General features: G+C 36.3%; 1 protein-coding gene across 2 annotated transcripts in view; it reads left to right on the top strand.

Annotated features, from left to right (window-relative positions):
* The first annotated feature begins 3,489 nt into the window (after positions 1-3,489).
* Positions 3,490-22,258, top strand: part of tyk2 (tyrosine kinase 2) — a 30,472-nt gene continuing 11,703 nt past the window's right edge. Inside the window, exons 1-9 of one of the 2 annotated variants that reach the window (XM_058770442.1) lie at positions 3,490-3,645; positions 14,627-14,820; positions 14,906-15,029; positions 15,165-15,303; positions 18,884-19,047; positions 20,268-20,646; positions 20,723-20,878; positions 20,964-21,121; positions 21,204-21,318. In XM_058770442.1, the coding sequence (XP_058626425.1) occupies positions 14,646-14,820; positions 14,906-15,029; positions 15,165-15,303; positions 18,884-19,047; positions 20,268-20,646; positions 20,723-20,878; positions 20,964-21,121; positions 21,204-21,318 (1,410 nt within the window). In that variant the 5' untranslated portion in view covers positions 3,490-3,645; positions 14,627-14,645. The remainder of the gene's footprint in view (positions 3,646-14,626; positions 14,821-14,905; positions 15,030-15,164; positions 15,304-18,883; positions 19,048-20,267; positions 20,647-20,722; positions 20,879-20,963; positions 21,122-21,203; positions 21,319-22,258) is intronic. The other variant, XM_058770443.1, reaches the window with a different exon arrangement.

Raw genomic sequence — 22,258 nt, 5'->3', positions numbered from 1 at the left:
TTCATTACACACAGACTGATATATTTCAAATGTTTATTTCTTTTAATTTTGATGATTAGAGCTTACAGCTCATGAAAGTCAAAAATCAGTATCTCAAAATATTAGAATATTTACATTTGAGTTTCAATAAATGACCATCCCTACAGTACAAATTCCGGGTATCTCTTGTTCTTTGAAACCACAATAATGGGGAAGACTGCTGACTTGGCAATGATCCAGAAGACGAACATTGACGCCCTCCACAAAGAGGGTAAGTCACAGAAGGTCATTACTGAAAGGTGTGGCTGTTTACAGAGTGCTGTATCAAAGCATATTAAATGCAAAGTTGACTGGAAGGAAGAATTTGGGTAGGAAAAGGTGCACAAGCAACAGGGATGACCGCAAGCTTGAGAATACAGTCAAGCAAAGCTGATTCAAACACTTGGGAGAGCTTCACAAGGAGTGAACTGAAGCTGGAGTCAGTGCATCAAGAGTCACCACGCTCAGACGTCTTCAGGAAAAGGGCTACCAAGCCACTTCTGAACCAGAGACAACGTCAGAAGCATCTTAACTGGGCTGTGGAGAAAAAGAACTGGACTGTTGCTCAGTGGTCCAAAGTCCTCTTTTCAGATGAAAGTAAATTTTACATTTCATTTGGAAATCAAGGTCCCAGAGTCTGAAGGAAGAGTGGAGAGGCACAGAATCCATGTTGCTTGAAGTCCAGTGTTAAGTTTCCACAGTCTGTGATGATTTGAGCTGCCATGTCATCTGCTGGTGTTGGTCCACTGTGTTTTCTGATGTCCACAGTCAATGCAGCCATCTACCAGGAAATTTTAGAGCACTTCATGTTTCCTTCTGTTGACAAGCTTTATGGAGATGCTGATTTCATTTTCCAGCAGGACTTGGCACCTGCCCACACTGCCGACAGGGGTAGTTGTGGCCTAATGGTTAGGGAGTCGGGCTTGTAATCTGAAGGTTGCTGGTTCGATTCTCGCGCCGGCAGGAATTAAAGGTGGGGATTGTGAATGAATAGCACTCTCTCCACCTTCGATACCATGACTAAGGTGCCCTTGAGCAAGGCTCTAATTGCTCCCCGGGCGTGGGCGTGTGCGTGTGTGTGTGCAACACCAGCAAGTCCTGCTGTGTGTGCGCGCACGACTTAACTTAACTTAACACTGCCAAAGGTACCAAAAGCTGGTTCAATGACCATAGTGTTACTGTGCTTGATTGGCCAGCAAACCCGCCTGACCTGAACCCCATAGAGAATCTGTGGGGTATTGTGAAGAGGAAGATGAGAGACACCAGACCCAACAAAACAGATGAGCTGAAGGCCACTATCAGAGCAACCTGGGCTCTCATAACACTCCATGCCACGCCGCATTGCTGCAGTAATTCAGGCAAAAGGAGCCCCAACTAAGTATTGAGTGCTGTACATGCTCATACTTTTCATTTTCATACTTTTCAGTTGGCCAAGATTTCTAAAAATCCTTTCTTTGTATTGGTCTTAAGTAATATTCTAATATTTTGAGATACTGATTTTTGACTTTCATGAGCTGTAAGCTCTAATCATCAAAATTAAAAGAAATAAACATTTGAAATATATCAGTCTGTGTGTAATGAATGAATATAATATACAAGTTTCACTTTTTGAATGGAATTAGTGAAATAAATCAACTTTTTGATGATATTCTAATTATATGACCAGCACCTGTATATATACACACACACAGTGTTGGGCAACTAGTAACTTTACTCCAGACTCTATTTTCAATCAAGGTCCCAGAGTCTGAAGGAAGAGTGGAGAGGCACAGAATCCATGTTGCTTGAAGTCCAGTGTGAAGTTTCCACAGTCAGTGATGATTTGAGCTGCCATGTCATCTGCTGGTGTTGGTGCACTGTGTTTTCTGAAGTCCACAGTCAATGCAGCCATCTACCAGGAAATTTTAGAGCACATGCTTCCTTCTGTTGACAAGCTTTATGGAGATGCTGATTTCATTTTCCAGCAGGACTTGGCACCTGCCCACACTGCCGACAGGGGTAGTTGTGGCCTAATGGTTAGGGAGTCGGGCTTGTAACCTGAAGGTTGCTGGTTCGATTCTCGCGCCGGCAGGAATTGAAGGATTGTGAATGAACAGCACTCTCTCCACCTTCGATACCATGACTAAGGTGCCATTGAGCAAGGCTCTAATTGCTCCCTGGGCGTGTGCGTGTGCGTGCAACACCAGCAAGTCCTGCTGCGTGTGCGCACGACTTAACTTAACTTAACACTGCCAAAGGTACCAAAAGCTGGTTCAATGACCATAGTGTTACTGTGCTATAATATAGATGATATTCTAATTATATGACCAGCACCTGTATATATACACACACACAGTGTTGGGCAACTAGTAACTTACTGTTATAATATAAGATCTCAGTAATAATATTACAGTTACTATCCATAAAACAGCTTAGTTACTTTTGATGCCTCAACCCTTACTGATTTAAAATCCAACAATCAAATAATTCCTAGATTTATTTTCATAATTTTCACGACTCGCACATGCATGTGATGTCCCCAGTGCAGCAGGCAAGCTTGGAATATGGAAAAGCTTACATTCAGCAGATAGAAATATTGCATTATATTGATTTTGTCAGAAAAAAAGATGATTTGAACACTGTTGTGTAAGTTGTGGCTGTACTCTGGCATTATCCCACCCACATCCCTCTGATCAGCATGTGGTACATTATATTACTATAATTAAAAATCTTTTTGGAAAATTAAACAGTTTCTTACAAACTTATGCGATTTGATAAAAATACATAATGAAATATAATCGTGTATGGGTAATAATTACAATTAGCTTAAACTACGCATGACAATTAATGTAATTAATACAACACTTCTACTTGAATGCCACTATCAATCACTATTGAGTGTTTGTAATAACTTCTGACTGCGATCCAATGTGGATTTTGGTCAAATGATGAGTCAGAAATATGTTGTTAGTAACATTCTAGAAGAATTTTATCTGGAAGACACACAATTACAACTTCTGTGGGGCGTGAAGAAAAAGTAATGTAACTAGTGTAACTACTGTTGCCAGAAAGTAATAAGTAAAGTAAAAATATTACTTTTGAAAGGAGTAACTAGTAATGAGTAATATATTACATACTTTGAGTAAAGAGCCCAACACTGTAGGCCTATGATTTGAAGTCTTAGTTCAAAATCTAGATTGATTTATTTTTTACTATTTTTTTATTATTATTATTATTTATAAAATAAAAAGAGAATTATTATACCTAAATTACATCTAAACCTTAATTATGTGTGTGTTTATCTTTACAGTCAAATATTTGCCATTTAAGAACTCTTAATTTGAAGAGCTCGTGGACGAAAACACTTGCTGGCTGTGTCTCAATACCGTTCGAGCTGAATATACAGACAGCAGTTATCACACGCCCCTGTCATTTCTAGACAGGCAGCTCACTCGTTTTGGCTCGCAGTCTATGTACAGTATGTGACGCGTCTTTTTCTTCTTCTTCTCATGCTTTGAAGAGCTCACGTAGCGAGAGTGAAAATACGCAATGTCTGCTGTGCGCTTCAGTGGCTAGAGATGTGACTCCTGTAATAAGAGGACAACTAAACACTGTGTGAGATTAACACCGTCGTTCATCTGCCTGTAGGTAAATACCAACTCATGAGCAGTTTTCGATACTTTTTACCAATTATTTTTTATAATTTAAATGATATCGGGTAGTTGCCCAGCGGGGCAGTAATGTGAAACAGGAAGTAGCTTATATGTAATTTTCTGTAAGGAAGGTTGTTTATCTCTACTTTGCGGCCACATAATAGGACAGTAAACACATTATTGATTTGGTAATAGTAATGGTTGACCTTTGCTGACATGATCAGTCAGTTTTTGGAAATCTAAGACCACATCTTCTGAGACTTGCCAACCACGGCCCTTACAGCAGTACAGCATGTTATATTAATAGTAATGATGTAGTTAGCACTGTCTTACATTTAGAGGTTTCAGACTTTTTGATGGACCCTCAAATAAGGTAATCTGCTTGCAAGGGACTCCTTCCTAAAATATAAGAACACTGATGTGTTTAAGGTATTTAAAGTGATAGTTCACCCAAAAATGAAAATTCTGTCATCGTTTACTCACCCTCAAGTAGTTCCAAACCTGTATGAATGTCTTTGTTCTGCCGAACACAAAGGAAGATATTTTGAAGAATGTGGGAAACAGAGCAGTTCTGGGGCATCATTGACTTCCATGGTATTTTTTTCCTACTATGGAAGTCAATGGTGCCCCAAAACAGCCTGGTTACAAACTTTCTTCAAAATATCTTCCTTTGTGTTCGGCAGAACGAAGACATTCATACAGGTTTGGAACTACTTGAGGGTGAGTAAACGATGACGTGAATTTTAAGTAAGTTACTGTACAAAATACAATTTGTTGTTTGCAAAATTAATTAATTAGGTCCTTTTTTGTCACTGTACTAAAACTTTAAGCTACTTATTGCAGCAAATGATTGAAATATTGTATGCAAAGTATTCACTTAAGTTGAGTATTGATACGTATTAGTAACACTAAGTATGAAGCTAGGAGTGTACCTGAGCTGTTACAGCTATTGATGTTAGATGTATCAATCTGAAGAGAAACATTTTAAGTTCAATGCAAATTTGTTTGTGTATTGTCACAATAAATATTTTTTCAAAGCAGTTGTATCGGAGGATCTTACAGAAAACACTCTAAACTACTATTCATAAATGCATTTACATCACTAGAAAGGAGAGAGAAACTTGAAATAAATGTTTGTTTGTTTTCGTCAAACTATAAGCAGATTTTATTTGTGTTTCTTGTTAGCGTTTCTAGGGCTGTTAAAAACCCTAGGAAAGAAATAATTAACATGAATAAAATAAAGTAAATAATTAATCTCATCATTCTCATGTTTTAAAATGTTAAATGAAATAGTAATACAATCAAACTTTGCAAATGTGTTGGAAAAAAATGTAATCTAAACTATTAAATATTTAAAATTATACAATGAAAAATATTTAATTTTGACATCACAAAGTTGTATATTTTGTACAAAAAGCGCAAATAATCTTTAGCATTTTGCACGGATCTCTTAGTATTGCCTTGTGTGTGTCATAAGCCGAGTTTTCATCCAAAGTTGCGAATTAAACTTATGCGCAAAATTGGAATATCGCATAAAACATTTGCGAACAAGCACCGTTTCCATCCAACGAGTCAAAGAGAACAAATTCGTCACTTCCTGGTAAACTGGCACTAAACAGCCTATAGAAAACTAGGATAAGCTACTGAATATAAAGTCACATGACTTTTTTGATGCGCTTGGAGGAATTTATTCAAAATGCTTTTCCATCTCCCATTATTCGCATTAACCATTTCAAAAACCAAGTCAAAAACCACCTCAAGCGAGCGTAAATTTTTTTTTTGGCAAATTTAGGGATTTTTATTCGAAATTTGGCGTTTCCATCACTCGTTTCTCATGCGACACTTCAAAATGTACATTAAAACAAGGTGATGGAAACCCAGCTATATATATATATATATATATATATATATATATATATATATATATATAGTTCTAGAGAATAACTGTCAAGTATGGGGGTGTTTTCCAAAAAGGAGTGTTAACGTGCAGTCACATTAACCCTGAACTCTTGGTTGATCAGAGGCGTTACTAGGCCCCTTTTTGAAGGGCTTCAGCCCCCCTAAAATTCCACCCAGCCCTCTTAATTATTTGTGATTAATTTGCCTCAACCCCTTAAAACTCATGTTGTGAAGACGGCAGCACTATTTTCAGATATTTCACTTCGACACCTTTCCCAGCTGAGTCTTTGTTATTCAACGCATTCTTGAATCAGCAGTGCCAACTACACAGAAGAAGATGACAAGATGCGTGCATTTATTGAGAGCCTGTCGTGACACCTGCATCTGTGCAGTTCTTTGTTATGAATGCAGTTTACATAACCTAATGCAAGAGCAATGCAAACCTGTTTCCCATCTAAAAATACTGTCACTCACTCTACAAAAATATGCCTTTTCTTCGTGATGTAGCGTATTAGAATGCACACAGCATTCATATTCATTTGCGGCCCCTGTTTGTGAACTACATTTTAGACACAATATTGTTTTTTTTTCTCTATTTCGACAAAAATAGTTCCAACTAAGCCACAACAGATCTGTTGTGCATTGCTGAGCAGCACGCAACAGTGTTTCTTTAGTGAATGAATCTGTATTTTTGAATAAATCAGGTGAGTCAGTGATTCAACGACCCATTCGTGAAGACTTTCACTTGCTTCATTCCTGAATTAATCAGCTGCTAGAACAAATCAGTTGGTTGAATGACTCCCTCATTAAAACCTAGCACCTCTTTTTTTAATTTCATATTTTAGTGTTACATCATTTTAGCAGTATTTTTTAAACATTATTAAATATTGCCCCTTAATGGAAAGGTTAATTTCTGTTAACTGGCGCATATATTAAATATGCAAATCTTCAGGAATCAGACAGGCCTAAATGTACCAGCACATGAACATGCTTGTGCATTTCTGTAGCTATTTGTGTTTGTACAGGGAACAGGTGTGTGTTTGTACCTCGTTTTTATATGGAAGAAGTAATTAATCTTGTATTTGGCTCAGTTATCACAAGTGATGTTACTCATCTTTCTATCTTTATTTTTATCATACCCTAATTGGGGGGTGAGCTCCCTATGACTGAAATCCTAAAATCACCCCTGCAGTTGATTGACCCAAACTTTGTTTACTCTGGGTTATAGAAAATAAATTTAGGAGTTAATTTAGTCAGCTCAGAGTTTGGAACTCATGGTTCACAATGAAAACACAAAGACAGAATGCCGAATCTGAGCGTCACCATGGAAACAGACGTTTAGAAGAGGCATGTTATAGCAAACCTGCTTTAAGGCAAGCCTCCAAGGTTAGCAAAAAAGCGCAATGCTGCAATGAGGGAAGGAGACCAGAGGCGGTTTTTTTTTTTTTTTTTTTTTTATATGAATGTCAATAGAGGAGACTCTGCACAATGCAAAAACAGCTTCTTCAACATGTTTGCCATTAAATATTCTTTTTTTTTAGTTTATCTATTTACACACACAACTAAATATTATGAGAGTATTATGTGAGAAGTCAGGGACAATGTTGCGACAGGTAGAATAGGGATGTAATGGTATGAAAATTTCTCATCACGATTATAGTGACCAAAATTATCACGGTTATCAGTATTATGACGGTATTGTTAAAATGTGCTGGAAATGTTCAAAAAGTACCGATGGTACTTACCGAAGTTTTATATTAAAAGAATCAACAAACAACAAATAAAATGACTTTTTGCTTGCATAACCACTAAAACAATAACTTTACCAATGATGTTCGGATTTTAAATGACAACTTGACTGACAACAGTTTAATAGCATTTTCAAACATCTAATGTAAATGTTCAAATAAAGCTTTGAAAAAGTTTCATAAAAAGGTAAACCTCACATTTCAGCCTTTAAATAAAGAAAATGATAATCGATTAATTATGATTATATGCATTTTATTTGCTCCATAAATAATTCTAGATAACTTATCTGAATTGTTTAAATGTGTAGAATCCACATAAGCTTGTCAAAACCGGTCAAAATTTACAGCAGGGCATGCAAATTCGGTCAGTTTTTGGCCAGACAGAAACTGCACACAGGCTGAATGTAAATGTAAGTCTCTGTAAATCCACTCTCTGACAGCATGTGGCGCTTATGGAAAAGCTGAATTACAGCCGTTTCCCGTAAACTCCGTGCACAAAGCAGTATTAGAACACTTCCTTTAGGTATTACATGGAGCGAAGATGAAAACAAAATCCCATCGAATCGTTTCTGAAGACAGTCAGAACCCTCAGAAGTACATTCATATAATTAATTCATTCATATATTCATTTGTATAATTCCCTTAGCACTCTTTTAAAACCTCCCAGCTTTTCCGCCCTATTTTCAATCGAAACTAAGTTACTCTGCTGCTGTGCGCAAGTGAGACTTACTTAAAGCTGTGCTTTATGCTGGACAGCATTTATTTATCGTGAGTTGTTCAAATCGCGGTAATCTAATACTGTTTTAATGATAATTAAAATATGAAATGGTAATACTAACCGTGGGGAATTTTATCATGATTTATCATCAAACCGGTAATCGTTACATCCCTAAGGTAGAATTCGGTTTACGGCACTTCTCATTCATTTCTATGGTATTTGTAAACAGTGATTGACTGTCGTATGTACATCTCGGACAAAAATTCAGTGATGTCAAGGCTGTAATGTGATTGGTTATCAAGGCACACATGATCCAAGTTGACGTTACTATCTCTGGCCATAATTCTTTCTTCTTTTGATTAATGGCAATTTACATTCTTATTGCATATCGCCACCTACTGCTACAGTTGTGCAATTATTTTATTTTAAAGTCAGCATGAAATCAAAATATACAATTCGTGTTTTTTATATGGAGTATTGTGGCATTTAATATCTAGTTGTTGTTTTTTTAATTCATGTGCCCTCAAAATCTTTAACCAAAAAATCTTCCTCTTGCAAAACAACATTTATTCTCCATAATCCCTGGAGAACCTGCCATCACATGAGATCGCAGCTAAACAACAATTATCCAACAAACCAATCAATTAATGACAAAATGAAGTCCCACTCTACATTTTTTCTCACTTGAGAAGCCCTTTTAATCAGATTTACGTCACAATAGAGAAGAAAAGCTGATTACAGTTTTTGTGTCATGCTGACTTTATTGCTCTATTTTGTCAACAAAATTTGTTTCAAACAAATTCATAGTGGAATTGTTGTCCGTTTCCCAGTAACACACACCTGTGGTTTGCTACTAAATGAATGAGCAGCTTTGAACGAATCAGTTGAATAAATCATTCCGTGACTCAATCATTCATTGATTTGCTGCCACCTACAGGTAGTTTTAGTTTTATATTTAAAAGTAGCATTTTGTTTTTCCGTTATATGTCTATTTTTAAAATGTTATATTTTGTTGAATAAAGATAAGTTAATAGTAACCAAAGGAAAAGGAATAAATTCAATCACTTTTTATTATTTTATCAAAACAGGCAGTAAATGTGGATATTTCAGAGGAAGTGCTCATGTGGTCTTGGTCTTAATTCAGTCTCACCCTACCTTGGTCTTGGTCTCGGTCTCGGTCTCAACACACTCTGGTCTTGGTCTTGATTTGTTCTTGGTTTAGTCTTGACTACAACAATACTGTGAAGAAAAATTATATTGTTTTGTGCTAGATAGATAAATGTAAAAATGATTGATTGATCTAAAATAGTATGTGGTTTTTATTCTAGAAATACATTGCACAGAAAAGGTCTGGTTGCTAAATAAATAAATACACTTTTGAATGCAGATCCACCATGGTTGAGATGAGAATTTTGTGAGGGTAAAATAAAATAAACATTGCTTTATATTATAAAATGGCTTTGTAATTACGAAAATTTAACTATATAATATAATGCATAATATGAGTTGTCACACCCACTGGACACTCATCAAATTGGCATTTGATGAGTCTGGAGTAGGGCTGAAACGATTCCGAGAAGAATCGTTTTAGTCTATTTACTAGGGATGCGCTGAATTTTCGGCCGCCGAAAATGTATGCCGCGCCGCACAGCAGTGTTCAGGTTTCACTCCCATCACTGGGCCGCGTCGCCTGACGCTCCGTTCAATATTCCGCTCTATCAATGTGCATTCTGCTCATTTACCGCTCATGCTCACCGGAAAAGCTAAGTCCGCTCAAATAAGGCGTGATAAGAAATACTTGTTCCTGTTTGCAGTAGCGTTACTGTGCTGTGACATACTGTAGTACAGCTGTACTGGGCAACGCTGGTAAAATCTCCTTCACTGATCTGCTCACCGCTATGCTCTGCTCACATGCGCTGATAATAGCTTTGCCAGGGTTTTTATATTTTTACACATTTACTTGATATTTCTGTACACATAATCATCATTTCTATTCATTTCCCACTGATTTATGCAATCTGATGAACATTAACTCATATTACGCGATCATATCTCTGTATGAATGAATGGCAGAGACGCGCGTTTTCCTTTACCACACACACACACTGAAGCGCGCGTGACGCTCGCGGTGATTTCAGCGTCTGTCGTCTCAATGACTGCGTTTACATGCGCACGAATATTGCGATTATTTCCAATAATCAGAGTAAGGACTTAATCGCATTTTGATGTTTACATGTCAAGAGCAAAGCTCTTATTCCCGTTTACATGCAATTTCCATTATTCTTATTATTCGCTAAGAATTGTGGTTAATCTTTTCACTGCCATTATTCACATACCCCAGCACAAATGATGGACTCAGAAAGAGCAGTGTTACTGGTCGCTGTTTTAATCTATTTACGTCTAATGCATAATGATTTTGTATCGCTGTATTCCACGCTTTTTCGGCGCCATGATAGAAATATGATGGAATTTGTTTGCCTATACGCTGCCGTCGCGTTCTGTTCGTCCTTTCTGGATGAGGGTAAGGACTAGAGCAACCTGATCTCACAGAATTCCGTGTAATGTTCACGGACTTAATTAACCCCGAATCTGTGGAGCCATCACGGAATCGCCGAAAATTCCGTGATGGGCTCACAGAAGGCATCAGCCGTGGTCCATACACGGATTCACTGGTTTCCGTGCGTGGAGCACGGCTGATGCCTGTCACTGACTTACATTGGTATCACTTCTGTGAGTCCATCACGGAATTTTTTCTGTGAGTCCATCACGGAATTTTCGGCGATTCCGTGATGCCACCACAGATTCGGAGGTTAATTAAGTCCGTGAACATTACACGGAATTCTGTGAGATCATGTTGCACAGAGACTGCTGGCAGCTTGTTGTGTTTTCCTCAGAATGCGATGCTTTCTTCCCCTCCATCGTTTCTAATCTCCGTATTATTACAGGTGCGTGTCACGTTATTCATATATGTCACAAGCGCATGCGCACTTTGGTCAAAGCGGCAATACTGCGATTAAGGTGTTTACATGCCTGTATATTCCGATTAAAATCGGCAATATATAATCTATGTTAATACGATTATGCTTGCTGCGATTATAAGCTTAATCGTATTATTTAGATCGAAGTATTGCGTTTACATGAGGTAAAGCATAATCGCAATATCGCCAAAATCTCATTATAATCGCATTAAGAGGGTCCATGTAAACGCACTCAATGAGGACATAAATACACAAACATCTCCAGAACTGCTCTGAGAGTCACTTCATGAGCGTTTCACCGTTTCATTTGCGTAAAACTAGCTTCATATCATATTCACATCAGTGTTGCCAAACCCCTCCCTCAGAAAATCTCTAGAACCACCCACAAAAGTCTCCATTTTTCACAGAAAGTCGCCAAATATGAAAAGAAAGTAAATACAGGTAAAATTGGTAAAGGAAAGTAAATATATACTTTACAATGACAGTACAATTTTATGACAGTATAAAAAATATAACAAAAGTATAAAAAATTCTGAAGTGAAATTTAGGAAATGCTTTCTTGTAACTCTGCACGACACATTTGAATCAGTAAATTGTTCCTGTGATCTGCAAGCACATGATGGAAATGATGTAAAGACACACAATGTTGGGCATTTGTTTCATATGTCACCAAAGTGCATCCCTGTCCTGCTCAAATACAACAGATAAGAGATATTATGATTCTCCAAAAACCAAACCTTTATTCATACAAACTTATTTCAGTCAACACACTCTATTATACGGTGGCCGAGAGAGCTCAACGTGCTGCAAATAGGAAAAAAAAAACACCTGCATATTAAGAAAACAACTTCATCAATTTGACAACACATGCGCTGCAAATGCTCACAACACAAGAAACGCAAATACAATTCTTTATTTGGTTATGTTGTGAGCATTTGCAGTGTGTTTCTTTATTTGTTTGTGTTGTGAGCATTTTCAGCAAATTGATGAAGATATGTTCTTGATTTGCTGGTGCTTTTTCTATTTGCATGTGTTTTATACTGCAAAGTGCAAAATACTGCATCCCAGCACACGACACGATGATGCACTGTCTCTCAGTATCTGGTTGACATGATTGTGCATGAATTGTGGTATAACATTTGTGTCTGTGGTTAAAACAAGATGTTCATGCACTGAGTAGTTGGTGCCCTGATGTAATCATACTTTTTTATATTTGTTCTCCGCCATCTTGAAGCTTATAATGAAATGGTGGTGCGTGTCATCATATCTGAATGGCAGGTGTACTGATGTGTGTTCACTGCACACTGTGCACAGACTCATTGGCATGATTGAGAGTAAATGTGGGAGGTCACGGGCCTACGGCAAGGTGTGGCCAAGTAAAAAAAATAAAAAATCTCCAAAAAAAATCGCTATTTGTATTTAAATATAGCTAAAATAGCTCCTTGTCGCAAAAAATCAATAAAAGTCGCAGCAACAATGAGAAAGTAGCTAAATTTGGTGACAAAATCCCCAAATTGGCAACACTGATTCACATAGAAATGTAAAGGAATTCACGGCAACCCATCAAAATAAAAGTCCGGTTTAATGTGAAGATATTGCAGCAGAAATATATTACTATTGTTCAATGTACATACTACTGCTACTAAAATTATGAAAACTTTATTTTTTAAGGAATGATCACACATTTCTTCCATGTTTTAATTTTAATAGTAAATCCCTTTTGTTTGCCAAAAAGTTGAATTTTCAATAATTTAAAGATAAATAAAATTTATGTTTTATGCCTTCATTTGATAACCAGATACACAGCACAGAATTTCTGAGGAAAAATAAAACATTTCATAAGGCTATTTTAAGAATAAATAACAATAAAACATTAGATGAGAGAAAATAAAACATAACTTTATAATTGTCATTTTCTTTAATCGTAGCTATAATTATAATAACACCTAAAATATGTTGCATGTAAAAAGTGTTTGTTTCATCCACTTGAAGGGTGGGTACATTGTGTGCAGTGCACATGATCAGGATGGTACCACCTCCGCTGCATTTTGAGAAAGGAAAAACCTTGTTTGCAGGACTATACATTATTTGGATAATTAGTCAAAAACAACAACAACAGTTATGTCTGATTCTGTTGTATAGAACTGAATAAAAAATAATACATTGATATTTAATATTAATATATTTTCTGTCCAATTTTCTTTCAATAAAAGTGTGGTTATTTTATTGTCTTGTGTTTTTTAAATTATGTGTCATTAAAATTGAGTTAAATTAAAAAGTCTTACAAAACTACGTAAAAAGTCTTAAAAAAAACCTATTATTTAAAATAAATAATTATTACAAAGCAGTTTCGGTTTTCGACCACGCACATCCAGAATTCTCAGTTTCGTTCCCAGAATTTTCATTTCGGTGCATCCCTGTAACTGCATAGAGTGCACTGTGTTTGCACACACACCAGTATGCAGAGAGACATTTAAGAGGGTTTATTCTCCAAATAACTTGGAAAAAATAAAAAAAATTAATGTTGCTGAAAAATGTGTTAATAAATGTTGTGTGTATGGACTCTTGTTTTTGTTCCACGTTAGCTTCCTGCCCACTAATATTTGCCTCTTACAAAAGCCACAAAGCCTTCTAAGAAAAGGCTTATGTCATGCCTGAGCTGTAGTTAGGCTGAAACTTGAAAGTTAAGTTGCACAATGTTTAGGTTTTATTATTATTATTTTATTACTATTATTTTGATTTATGTCTTAGTTTTAGGTTGTACTATGTTTACCTTTTTTAAAATAATTTGAAATTGATTTTTATATTTTTATATATTTGTATTTTGAATGTGTCTGACAATTAAATGCACTAAATGGGTTTAGTTTTATTAATATATGCAATTTCAGCAATAAAAATGTAAATTTTTCTAAAAAGGAAACAAATTACTTGTTCATTTTAAGAGACCTGTCTTATTTTCTCTTGTATATTTAGTATTGCTCTTTAATAAAGAAAAAGTTCTTCTTATCCGATTAATCGATAGAATTTTCGGTAGAATACTCGATTACTAAAATATTCGATAGCTACAGCTCTAGTCTGGAGCAAGTCACATTTAGAAAATAAGTTGCTATGGCTACTTACATACCCTGAAAATGATCTCATTATCTTGGAACCGAAAGTTGAAATGATCTTTTTATGCTTACCTGGGTCGGTCACCCAAGTTGCTTAACCTGCTACCCCCATTCTCTTAAAACAAATGATATTGTTTTATCATCGGTAAGGTTGCTGAGGACTAGAGAACTTTTCACAATGTGAGAGCTGAGACACTTTTTTTTTTTTGTCTGGGTTAAATAATTTTTCATAAATGCATTAAAATGCAATTAATGTATACATGGACTTGCATCTTGTATGCTCTATGAAGAGCCTGTTTTTAAATGGATAATTTTTGAGTGTTAATGTTTTTACTTGATGGTTACAACAAATTATATTATTAGTGTAATTAAATGTAAACTTTTGTTGAAGATGGTACAAATGTTTCAAAATCATATGAAACCAATACGAAGAGTACATTTGTAAGATCTTGACACAAGTGTTTTGAACCAGACGTTCTTCAGTGTTTTTAATTGTGAATGTTCTTATATGTTGTTGACCCAGGTGCTGAACTCAATGTATAATGTCTCGACGAGGACGTTCAAAAAAATCCAAAGCTCACACGTTCACAGGACAGTGTGAGGGTCCTGGGGTCCATGTATTTCTATTCTGGACCAAAGAGGGAGAGCGCTGCCTGTCTTACAAGGAGGGCGAGGTGACTGCTGAAGATCTCACCATCTTTGCAGCAAAGGCTGTGGGTAGGTTTGGGTGTGGGTGCCAGTAAAAGCTTGAATTTTTTTTTTTTTGCTCTCAGCCATCTAAAATGTTTTCTGCCTTCCTCAGGGATCACTCCAGTCTGTCATTCCTTGTTTGCTCTGTATGACCCGGCATCTTCATGTTGGTACAGTCCAAATCATAAATTTAATGCAGAAGACCAGTCTGGCCTTTTGTTGCATTTCCGTATGAGGTAAATATGAGATTATGCACATGAAGAGATTTATGCAATATGCATACAGATATGCATTGTGCTTGAATGGTGTTAAACATTAATAAACTTTTAATAAAAAATAAAAAAAACATTAATAAAAATATTGCTTCATAGATTTTACTTCCATAACTGGCACGGATTAAATGAAAAGGAACCGGTAGTGACACGTCATGCATTACGGACTGGAACAGGGGCAGTGCCGGTGACGTCTCCTTTGCTGGAGATGACTTCCCTGGAATACCTCTTTGCTCAGGTGATTTTTACGGTAACACTTTACAATACGGGTGCACAAATATGCATTAAATAATGCTTAACTAATGCACAGATAATCATGAGTTAATGTGTAACTCATGATGAACTAAACCATTTATTAATGATTATTGCATCAGCAACTAATGAACATTCGATGTGATTCAAAGATTAAGTAATCGATAAATTGTTATCAGTTAAATGCGTCATAATATATTAACTACCTAATAACTTATTTTATTAACTAATGAAGTAAATTCATATGTTAATTACCACATTGGGTCGAATTTGCATGGGTATCATTATGTTATGACTTGTTGAGGCACATGACTATTAAATAATTGTTAAGTAATATGTCATTGTGGTTGTAGATTTTGAATTAGTTAGTTTGTCGAGTGCCTCAACAAGTAAAGCCATAACATAATGATACCCATGCAAATCATTAGCTAATGATTAATTAAAGCAGACAACTGGAAGTTTAAAGGCATGGCTTCGACCCAATGTGGTAATTAATAAAATAAGTTATTAGGTAATTAATATATTATGACGCATTTAACTGATAACAATTTATTGATTACTTTATGAATCATATCGAATGTTCATTTGTTGCTGATGCAGTAATTGTTAATAAAAATACACATTAACTCATGATTATCTGTGCATTAGTTAAGCATGAATGAATGCATATTAGTGTCACCGTATTGTAAAGTGTTACCTTTTTACAATCTCTAAAAATAATTTAAAGAGATTTTACTGAAATGCTGTAGCATTACTGTTTTTGAGATATTTCTTTCTAAACTAAACTACCTAACTCTTTCTAACTAGCGATCATGAAACACCTGCATTACTAATCTGTCCTTGTGAGGGTCTTACTATAATGTTTCCTCCTAATGTTGGCATCCAAGATCATTTAGAATGTAGTTTGTAATGCTTAGCATTACTTTAGGACGGATTCATTAAACAAACCATGCACATGCTGATAAAGTCAAGCTGAAATGATCAGAGTTGTTGTTAATTCGCCATTGTTAGATTTTGCTGTATTTGGCTGAGCAGTATTTTGGGTGGCTCGCCAATGTACTGGACTTCTCTAATACAGAAAATAAGTAAGCTTGACCAAAGTTCTTGTGGGGAGAAGAATTTATTGAAGGTAGCAGTGCAGCAGATCTTCAGCAGCGATGTTAGCAGGTCATCCTTCAAACAATCTTCACCCTTGTAAGGGTCCTAGCTTCTTCCTAGTTTCTTCCAAAGTTCTGTCTGTACGACTGAACTTTATACCGAAAGACAAATGACTAGAAACTAGGGCTGCAACTAACGATTATTTTAATAATCGATTAATCTGTCGATTATTTTTTTCGATTAATCGATGAATCGGATTAAAAAAATAAAAAAAGCATTCATTTCCAACCCTTTATTCAAAAACAGAACTAAAATCTTTAGAAAGTGCACAAACATGTTGCTCCTTGAACATCCCTGAGCTGTTATAATAATAATAAAATAAAATAAAAATGGACTAACACAAAAACATACACATGTATGCTTTACATCTGCCAAATATATAGACTTTTTGGGGAGTGCAAAAATTTAATAATTTAACAACACTGCGTCGTTAGCGTTGGTATTGTATCAGACACCTGCACTTAACATTATATGAAAATCAAGCTCAAATGGAGTTAATAATGTTTTTGACCAGAGAATGACGGAGATGGAGTGTTTTGTCTGTCGTTAGAACGGCTGTTATGCAGTGCATAAGTGCATTAAGTGCATTATGCTTTCATCAACTTTTACAGGTTATATAACTTTGATTGTAGCTATATGGGCGCTTAGTTTTTTCTTGTTGTTTAATACACTTGGCCAAAATCTCAAATTAAGCGCTTATGCACATAATGCACAGGATATTTAAAACGATATAGACAGCAAATAACTAATTCTTCTCCACTCTTCAAACACACAAAACATTATCCTTTACTGACATAGTGTTTGAGTAAAGAAAACGCTGTACTATTCAAACACCAATTATTTATTCACCCTTGCATTGCGAAAAAGCAGAGATCTCATCTTCTCCAGGCTGTGCGCGCGCGTCAATCTGAACGGAGGCGGGTGAAGTTACGAGGTCTCGCTGAGAGCTCGATGATCCAATGGCGTTCTGAAGTTTTACTGACAAGTTATTTTAATGCTTATCATTGGTTTACTATTTTAAAACTCTCTGATTTAAAATAATAAAACGAATTATAAGCGACTCAAGTTTGGATAATTTTTCACAGCACCTGACTGGGCTAGGGTATGGCAACTGCCATACTCTGCCATACGCAAACGCCGCCCCTGCTCCCACACCTTGGATGACTTGGGTCGCACGGATTTCTCTGCCTCCGCCATGTATCTTTCCTCTACCTCCGCTCGTTTTTTTTTTTTACTTTTTTTTTTTTATTTATGAGGCGCCAAACTCTGCTAGCATCCGTGCGCGAGAGAGACCGAGTGTGTTCACTCCGCTCCGCGCTCAACTAAAGTTTTTTTTTTTTTTTTTAATAATCAAACGTCTCCGCGTCGCGCGACACAACGAATCGATTATGAAATTCGTTGCCAACGCTTTTAGTAATCGATTTTTATCGATTTAATCGATTCGTTGTTGCAGCCCTACTAGAAACAATAGATACTGTCAGGACCTCCCGCTGGAGATTCTGCAATCTACAAGAAGTTCCCGAGGAGTACTGTTATTCTAAATGTATGGACTATTTGGTTCACACTTTTACAGACAGTTCCTGTTGATTGCATCTGTGACACAGTTACAATGTAAATGCATCTTTCGCCATGCAATGCAAATTTACTTCTTTTCTAAATGCATGTTATAGATCTATTTGTAAATGATTCATCCTAGTACATGGTACATTTAAAAATAATTGTAACCTTGTGATGTTTACTCAAAATGTCAGAACTGGACCTTCCAGTGAAAATGACAGAAATCCTATCAACAACCGATGTATAGAATCAAGTCCTCACCCTATTTTTTTTTTCTTTTCTTTCAATAATATGGTACAGTTGGGTGTGTCACATTTCATTACTTCTGTGTCATTACAACTTGAACAATAAAAGATATGCAGAGCTGCAGGTTCTACTCACAGCCAGGGACAGCATAATGTTTGTCAGACTTACCTTCTTTTTACTTTTTTTTTACTTAGTTATTCTAATGTTAAGGGATAATAGTGTTTATCTTGCTTTACTATAACTGGACAATAAGCACAAAATAATCTATGGGGTCCCAAACATTTGCTTAAGATTGGTTGCTTGTAAAAATAGATGAGTAGCCAGACAAAAAATTGAGTGACTGTACTTAGTGACTGAGCTTGGATGTAGGTTGAGGAAGTATAATAGCAGTGCTTCATATTCAATACAAGGTCACCATGAAGTTTTGAGAAAAAAAGTATATATATATATAATATACTGTATATAGCAACAATAATAGAAAAACTCAATGATAAAGTTTTCTTTGATAAATTGTATTTTGCTGTTTTTATGTTCTAACTGCTGTCCAAAGAATTCTTCAAATTGTCCAAGTCTTTTAAGTTGTTTTTTGTTGATTCTCTTATCAGGCGAAATATGATTTTGTGAATGACTTGACATGTTTGGATGCAGTGAGGGGAGAGGAAGAGATAAGTCGCTTTAAGAATGAATGTCTAGGTATGGCTGTGCTTCACCTCTCTTACACAGCACTGCAGAGTGGCTCTTCTCTACAGGATGTGGCCAAGAAGACCAGGTTTGGGCTTCAGCTTTCTTTACTGTTCAGAGTCAGATTTGAAACAAAGCTGTTTAAAAGATATGTTATTGAAGAATGGTATAACTTGTTATAATGTTATAATTTATAAAGCTGTCTTTAAAGGAGTCCTATCTTACAAAATTATTAACATAAGTTCAGTTAGTGACTTTTTCCACCCTCTCTCATTTGCTACTGTGCCTTGTTGAATTCTAAGTGATTACTCTCATTGTATATGAAATACAGTGGAAAATACATTGAATTACAGCATTTTCCTGCAGTCACTAAACAAGCTGAAGGTTTGCTGTTTCAAATGCAGTTTTAACTGCGTCATCCTTCAAATGTGACCCTCGACCACAAAACCAGTCATAAGTAGCACGGGTATATGTGTAGCAATAGCCAAAAATGCATTGTATGGGTCAAAATTATCAATTTTTCTTTTATGCCAAAAATAATTAGGACATTAAGTAAAGATCATGTTCCATGAAGATATTTTGTAAATGTCCTACCGTAAATGGATCACAACTTAATTTTCGATTAGTAATATGCATTGCTAAGAACTTTAAATGCGATTTTTCTCAATATTTAGATTTTTTTTGCACCCTCAGATTCCAGATATTCAAATAATGGTATCTCAGCCAAATCCTGTCCTATTCTAACAAACCATACACCAATGGAAAGCTTATTTATTCACCTTTCAGATGATGTATACATCTTATACCCTTATGACTGGTTTTGTGGTCCAGGGTCACAAATATGCTACAAAGTATGAAAGTCGTACTAAAATGATCAGGCACCTAGTTAAAAATAAATCGTTGTTGTAGGTGCTACACAGACAGGCCAGTTTCTGAACATTAAATAGCCATTGCTGATGTGTAAAAGTGGGTGGTCATGTGTCAATAGTACAGAATGAGTAGTTTCAATAAGTAGTCTTTTTTTTTGTTGTTCACTAAGGAGGAAGTTACACTATGCTTTCATACTACATTTAAGCTATTTTATCTTGAAGGGAAAAATGTATTCCTTCTTATGTGAAACTCTTTAAATATGTTGTCCAGATTAGAAAAGAGTTCAGTTAGGTAGCTGTATCTAAACCTCTGCAATATATAAGTGCATATTATAATGGAACACTTTAAAATGTACAATATTTAATAATGCTGATAGCCATTACAGTATCGATAATGGTTCCATCAAGCATATTAACGTGTCTTTGCTCTATCCTTCAGCTTTCTCCATTGCATCCCTCAATCTTTTTCCCGACACATTGCCCAGAACAACGTCCTGACGAGGTTCCGTATTCGACGTGTGTTCACGAACTTTGTGAAAACTTTCCAGCAGCACACAGTGGGCATGGGAAAACTTGGATTGCAAGAGGTCATCTACAAGTATATATCCACGCTGGAGCGCCTGGCACCAAATTTTGGCATTGAGACCTTCCCTGTGTTCAATCTTGACCTGAGAGCTGATGGAGATGGCAGTGGGTCGTACCTCAATGCCTCCCGAACACAAGCTCCCTCTGAGGAAACTGTGATCGCTCAACCTATTTGTGAGATCAGAGTGTCTGGCTCAACTGGCATATGGTGGAGGAAGTCATCAGCGCAATGGGTAAGTTGATGAAGTACATATTTAACCTTCGTTTTTGCTAATAGAACTGTACTCTTAAATTCTTCCCATTTTCCAGGGGAATGTCTATATTCCTAGTCAGAACGGAGAAGCACAGCCATCTGATGAACAGGAAATGGACAACTGGAGCACCTTCTGTGACTTCCCTGAGATCTCTCATATTGCCATTCAGGGCATAAACGTCTGCATCAGTCGTCAAGACAACATGTCAATGGTAAACAGTCTGGTAAAGCTGTATTTGGTTCCCATCTTTTGTGTTCATATTGTACATAACTCACCTACATATATTTGTGTTCCAGGACATGCGATTGGGCTCCAGTCTTCAGGCTCGCTCTCTGGTTTCACTGCTAGATGGATACTTCCGCCTTACAACCGACGCACATCATTATCTTTGTCATGAGGTGGCTCCACCCAGAGTGGTTCTCAGTGAGACCAATGACCTGCACGGTCCCATACTGTACGTCACTCGCCTTTCCACATGCAGCCATGTGGTCTTCCACCATTTTTATTAATGTGTTCACTCTTTTTCTTGCTCTTAGAGATGAATTTGTGCTCCAAAAACTGAAGAAAGAAGCAGAGGAGGGAGCGTTTATTGTGCGCTGGAGTCTTTTGGATTACCATCGCATAATCCTGGCATCTCTGAGTCGGACAAAGGTAATGCTCTAGTTACGGGTTTTAATGTTAACTCTGACAATTTGATTGGTGGAATTAAAAAAATGTATAGGTTACAGATTACAAGTTACCCTATTAAAAAATGTAATAAGTAGTGTAACTATTTCAAGTGCTTCATTAATGTAACTGATTACTTTTCTAATTATTGTTTTCAACTGTTAATCATTTTAAAACGTTGAAACCAAGCAAGGTTAACCTTACAGTAGTACTCAACACTAAATGCAAGATTATAATCATTTAAATAAAAAGCACAGCCACCACAAAATCAGATTGTTCTGTTTTTTAATTTTTCAGCACAGGAACACATTTTTATCACTTGCCATGGTGGCAACTCTCAGACAGGCTGTAGCCTAAAGCTTTCAGAGGCAATGTGGATTGATGCAATTTGCGGACGTGCTGCGCTGCAAATTCATACAAGAACCAATCAATAGCATCAGAATAGCATCAGTTTACTTAAACAGCCTTTAAATGGCAGGAGGCATTGTGCACATCAATAACAGGCAAAGCAACAAATTAACACTATTCAGCATTCTTTTTTACAGATAATATTCAGATGTTACCATTTTCATAAGTAACTGTAATTTTATTGCATATTTTTTCTGAGTAACTTACTGATTAAAGTTACATTTTAGTGTGTAATTAAATTACGTAATGCATTACATGTAACTAGTTACTCCCCAACACTGGTGAAGTATTATTAGTGGTGCTTAATTAAGATTATGCATGTGAAAGAATTTACTTAATAGGCAGGCAAACTTGCCTTGGCTTGACTTAGGTGGCAACTGTGAGTTTACAATGAATTTTTGGTGGAAGAGACAATTGCTAGCGGCACACAGTGCGAAAGACCTTTTAGGGCTTGCCGCATATCATTGTGCAATGAAAGATGACTCCATTCTCAATCAATCACATGGCATTTATCCTG

This window comes from Onychostoma macrolepis, chromosome 03 (assembly GCF_012432095.1).
Source record: "Onychostoma macrolepis isolate SWU-2019 chromosome 03, ASM1243209v1, whole genome shotgun sequence".
NCBI lineage: Eukaryota > Metazoa > Chordata > Actinopteri > Cypriniformes > Cyprinidae > Onychostoma > Onychostoma macrolepis.
Note: the sequence above shows the minus strand (reverse complement) of the source record. Positions and strands in the feature narration are given on the sequence as shown.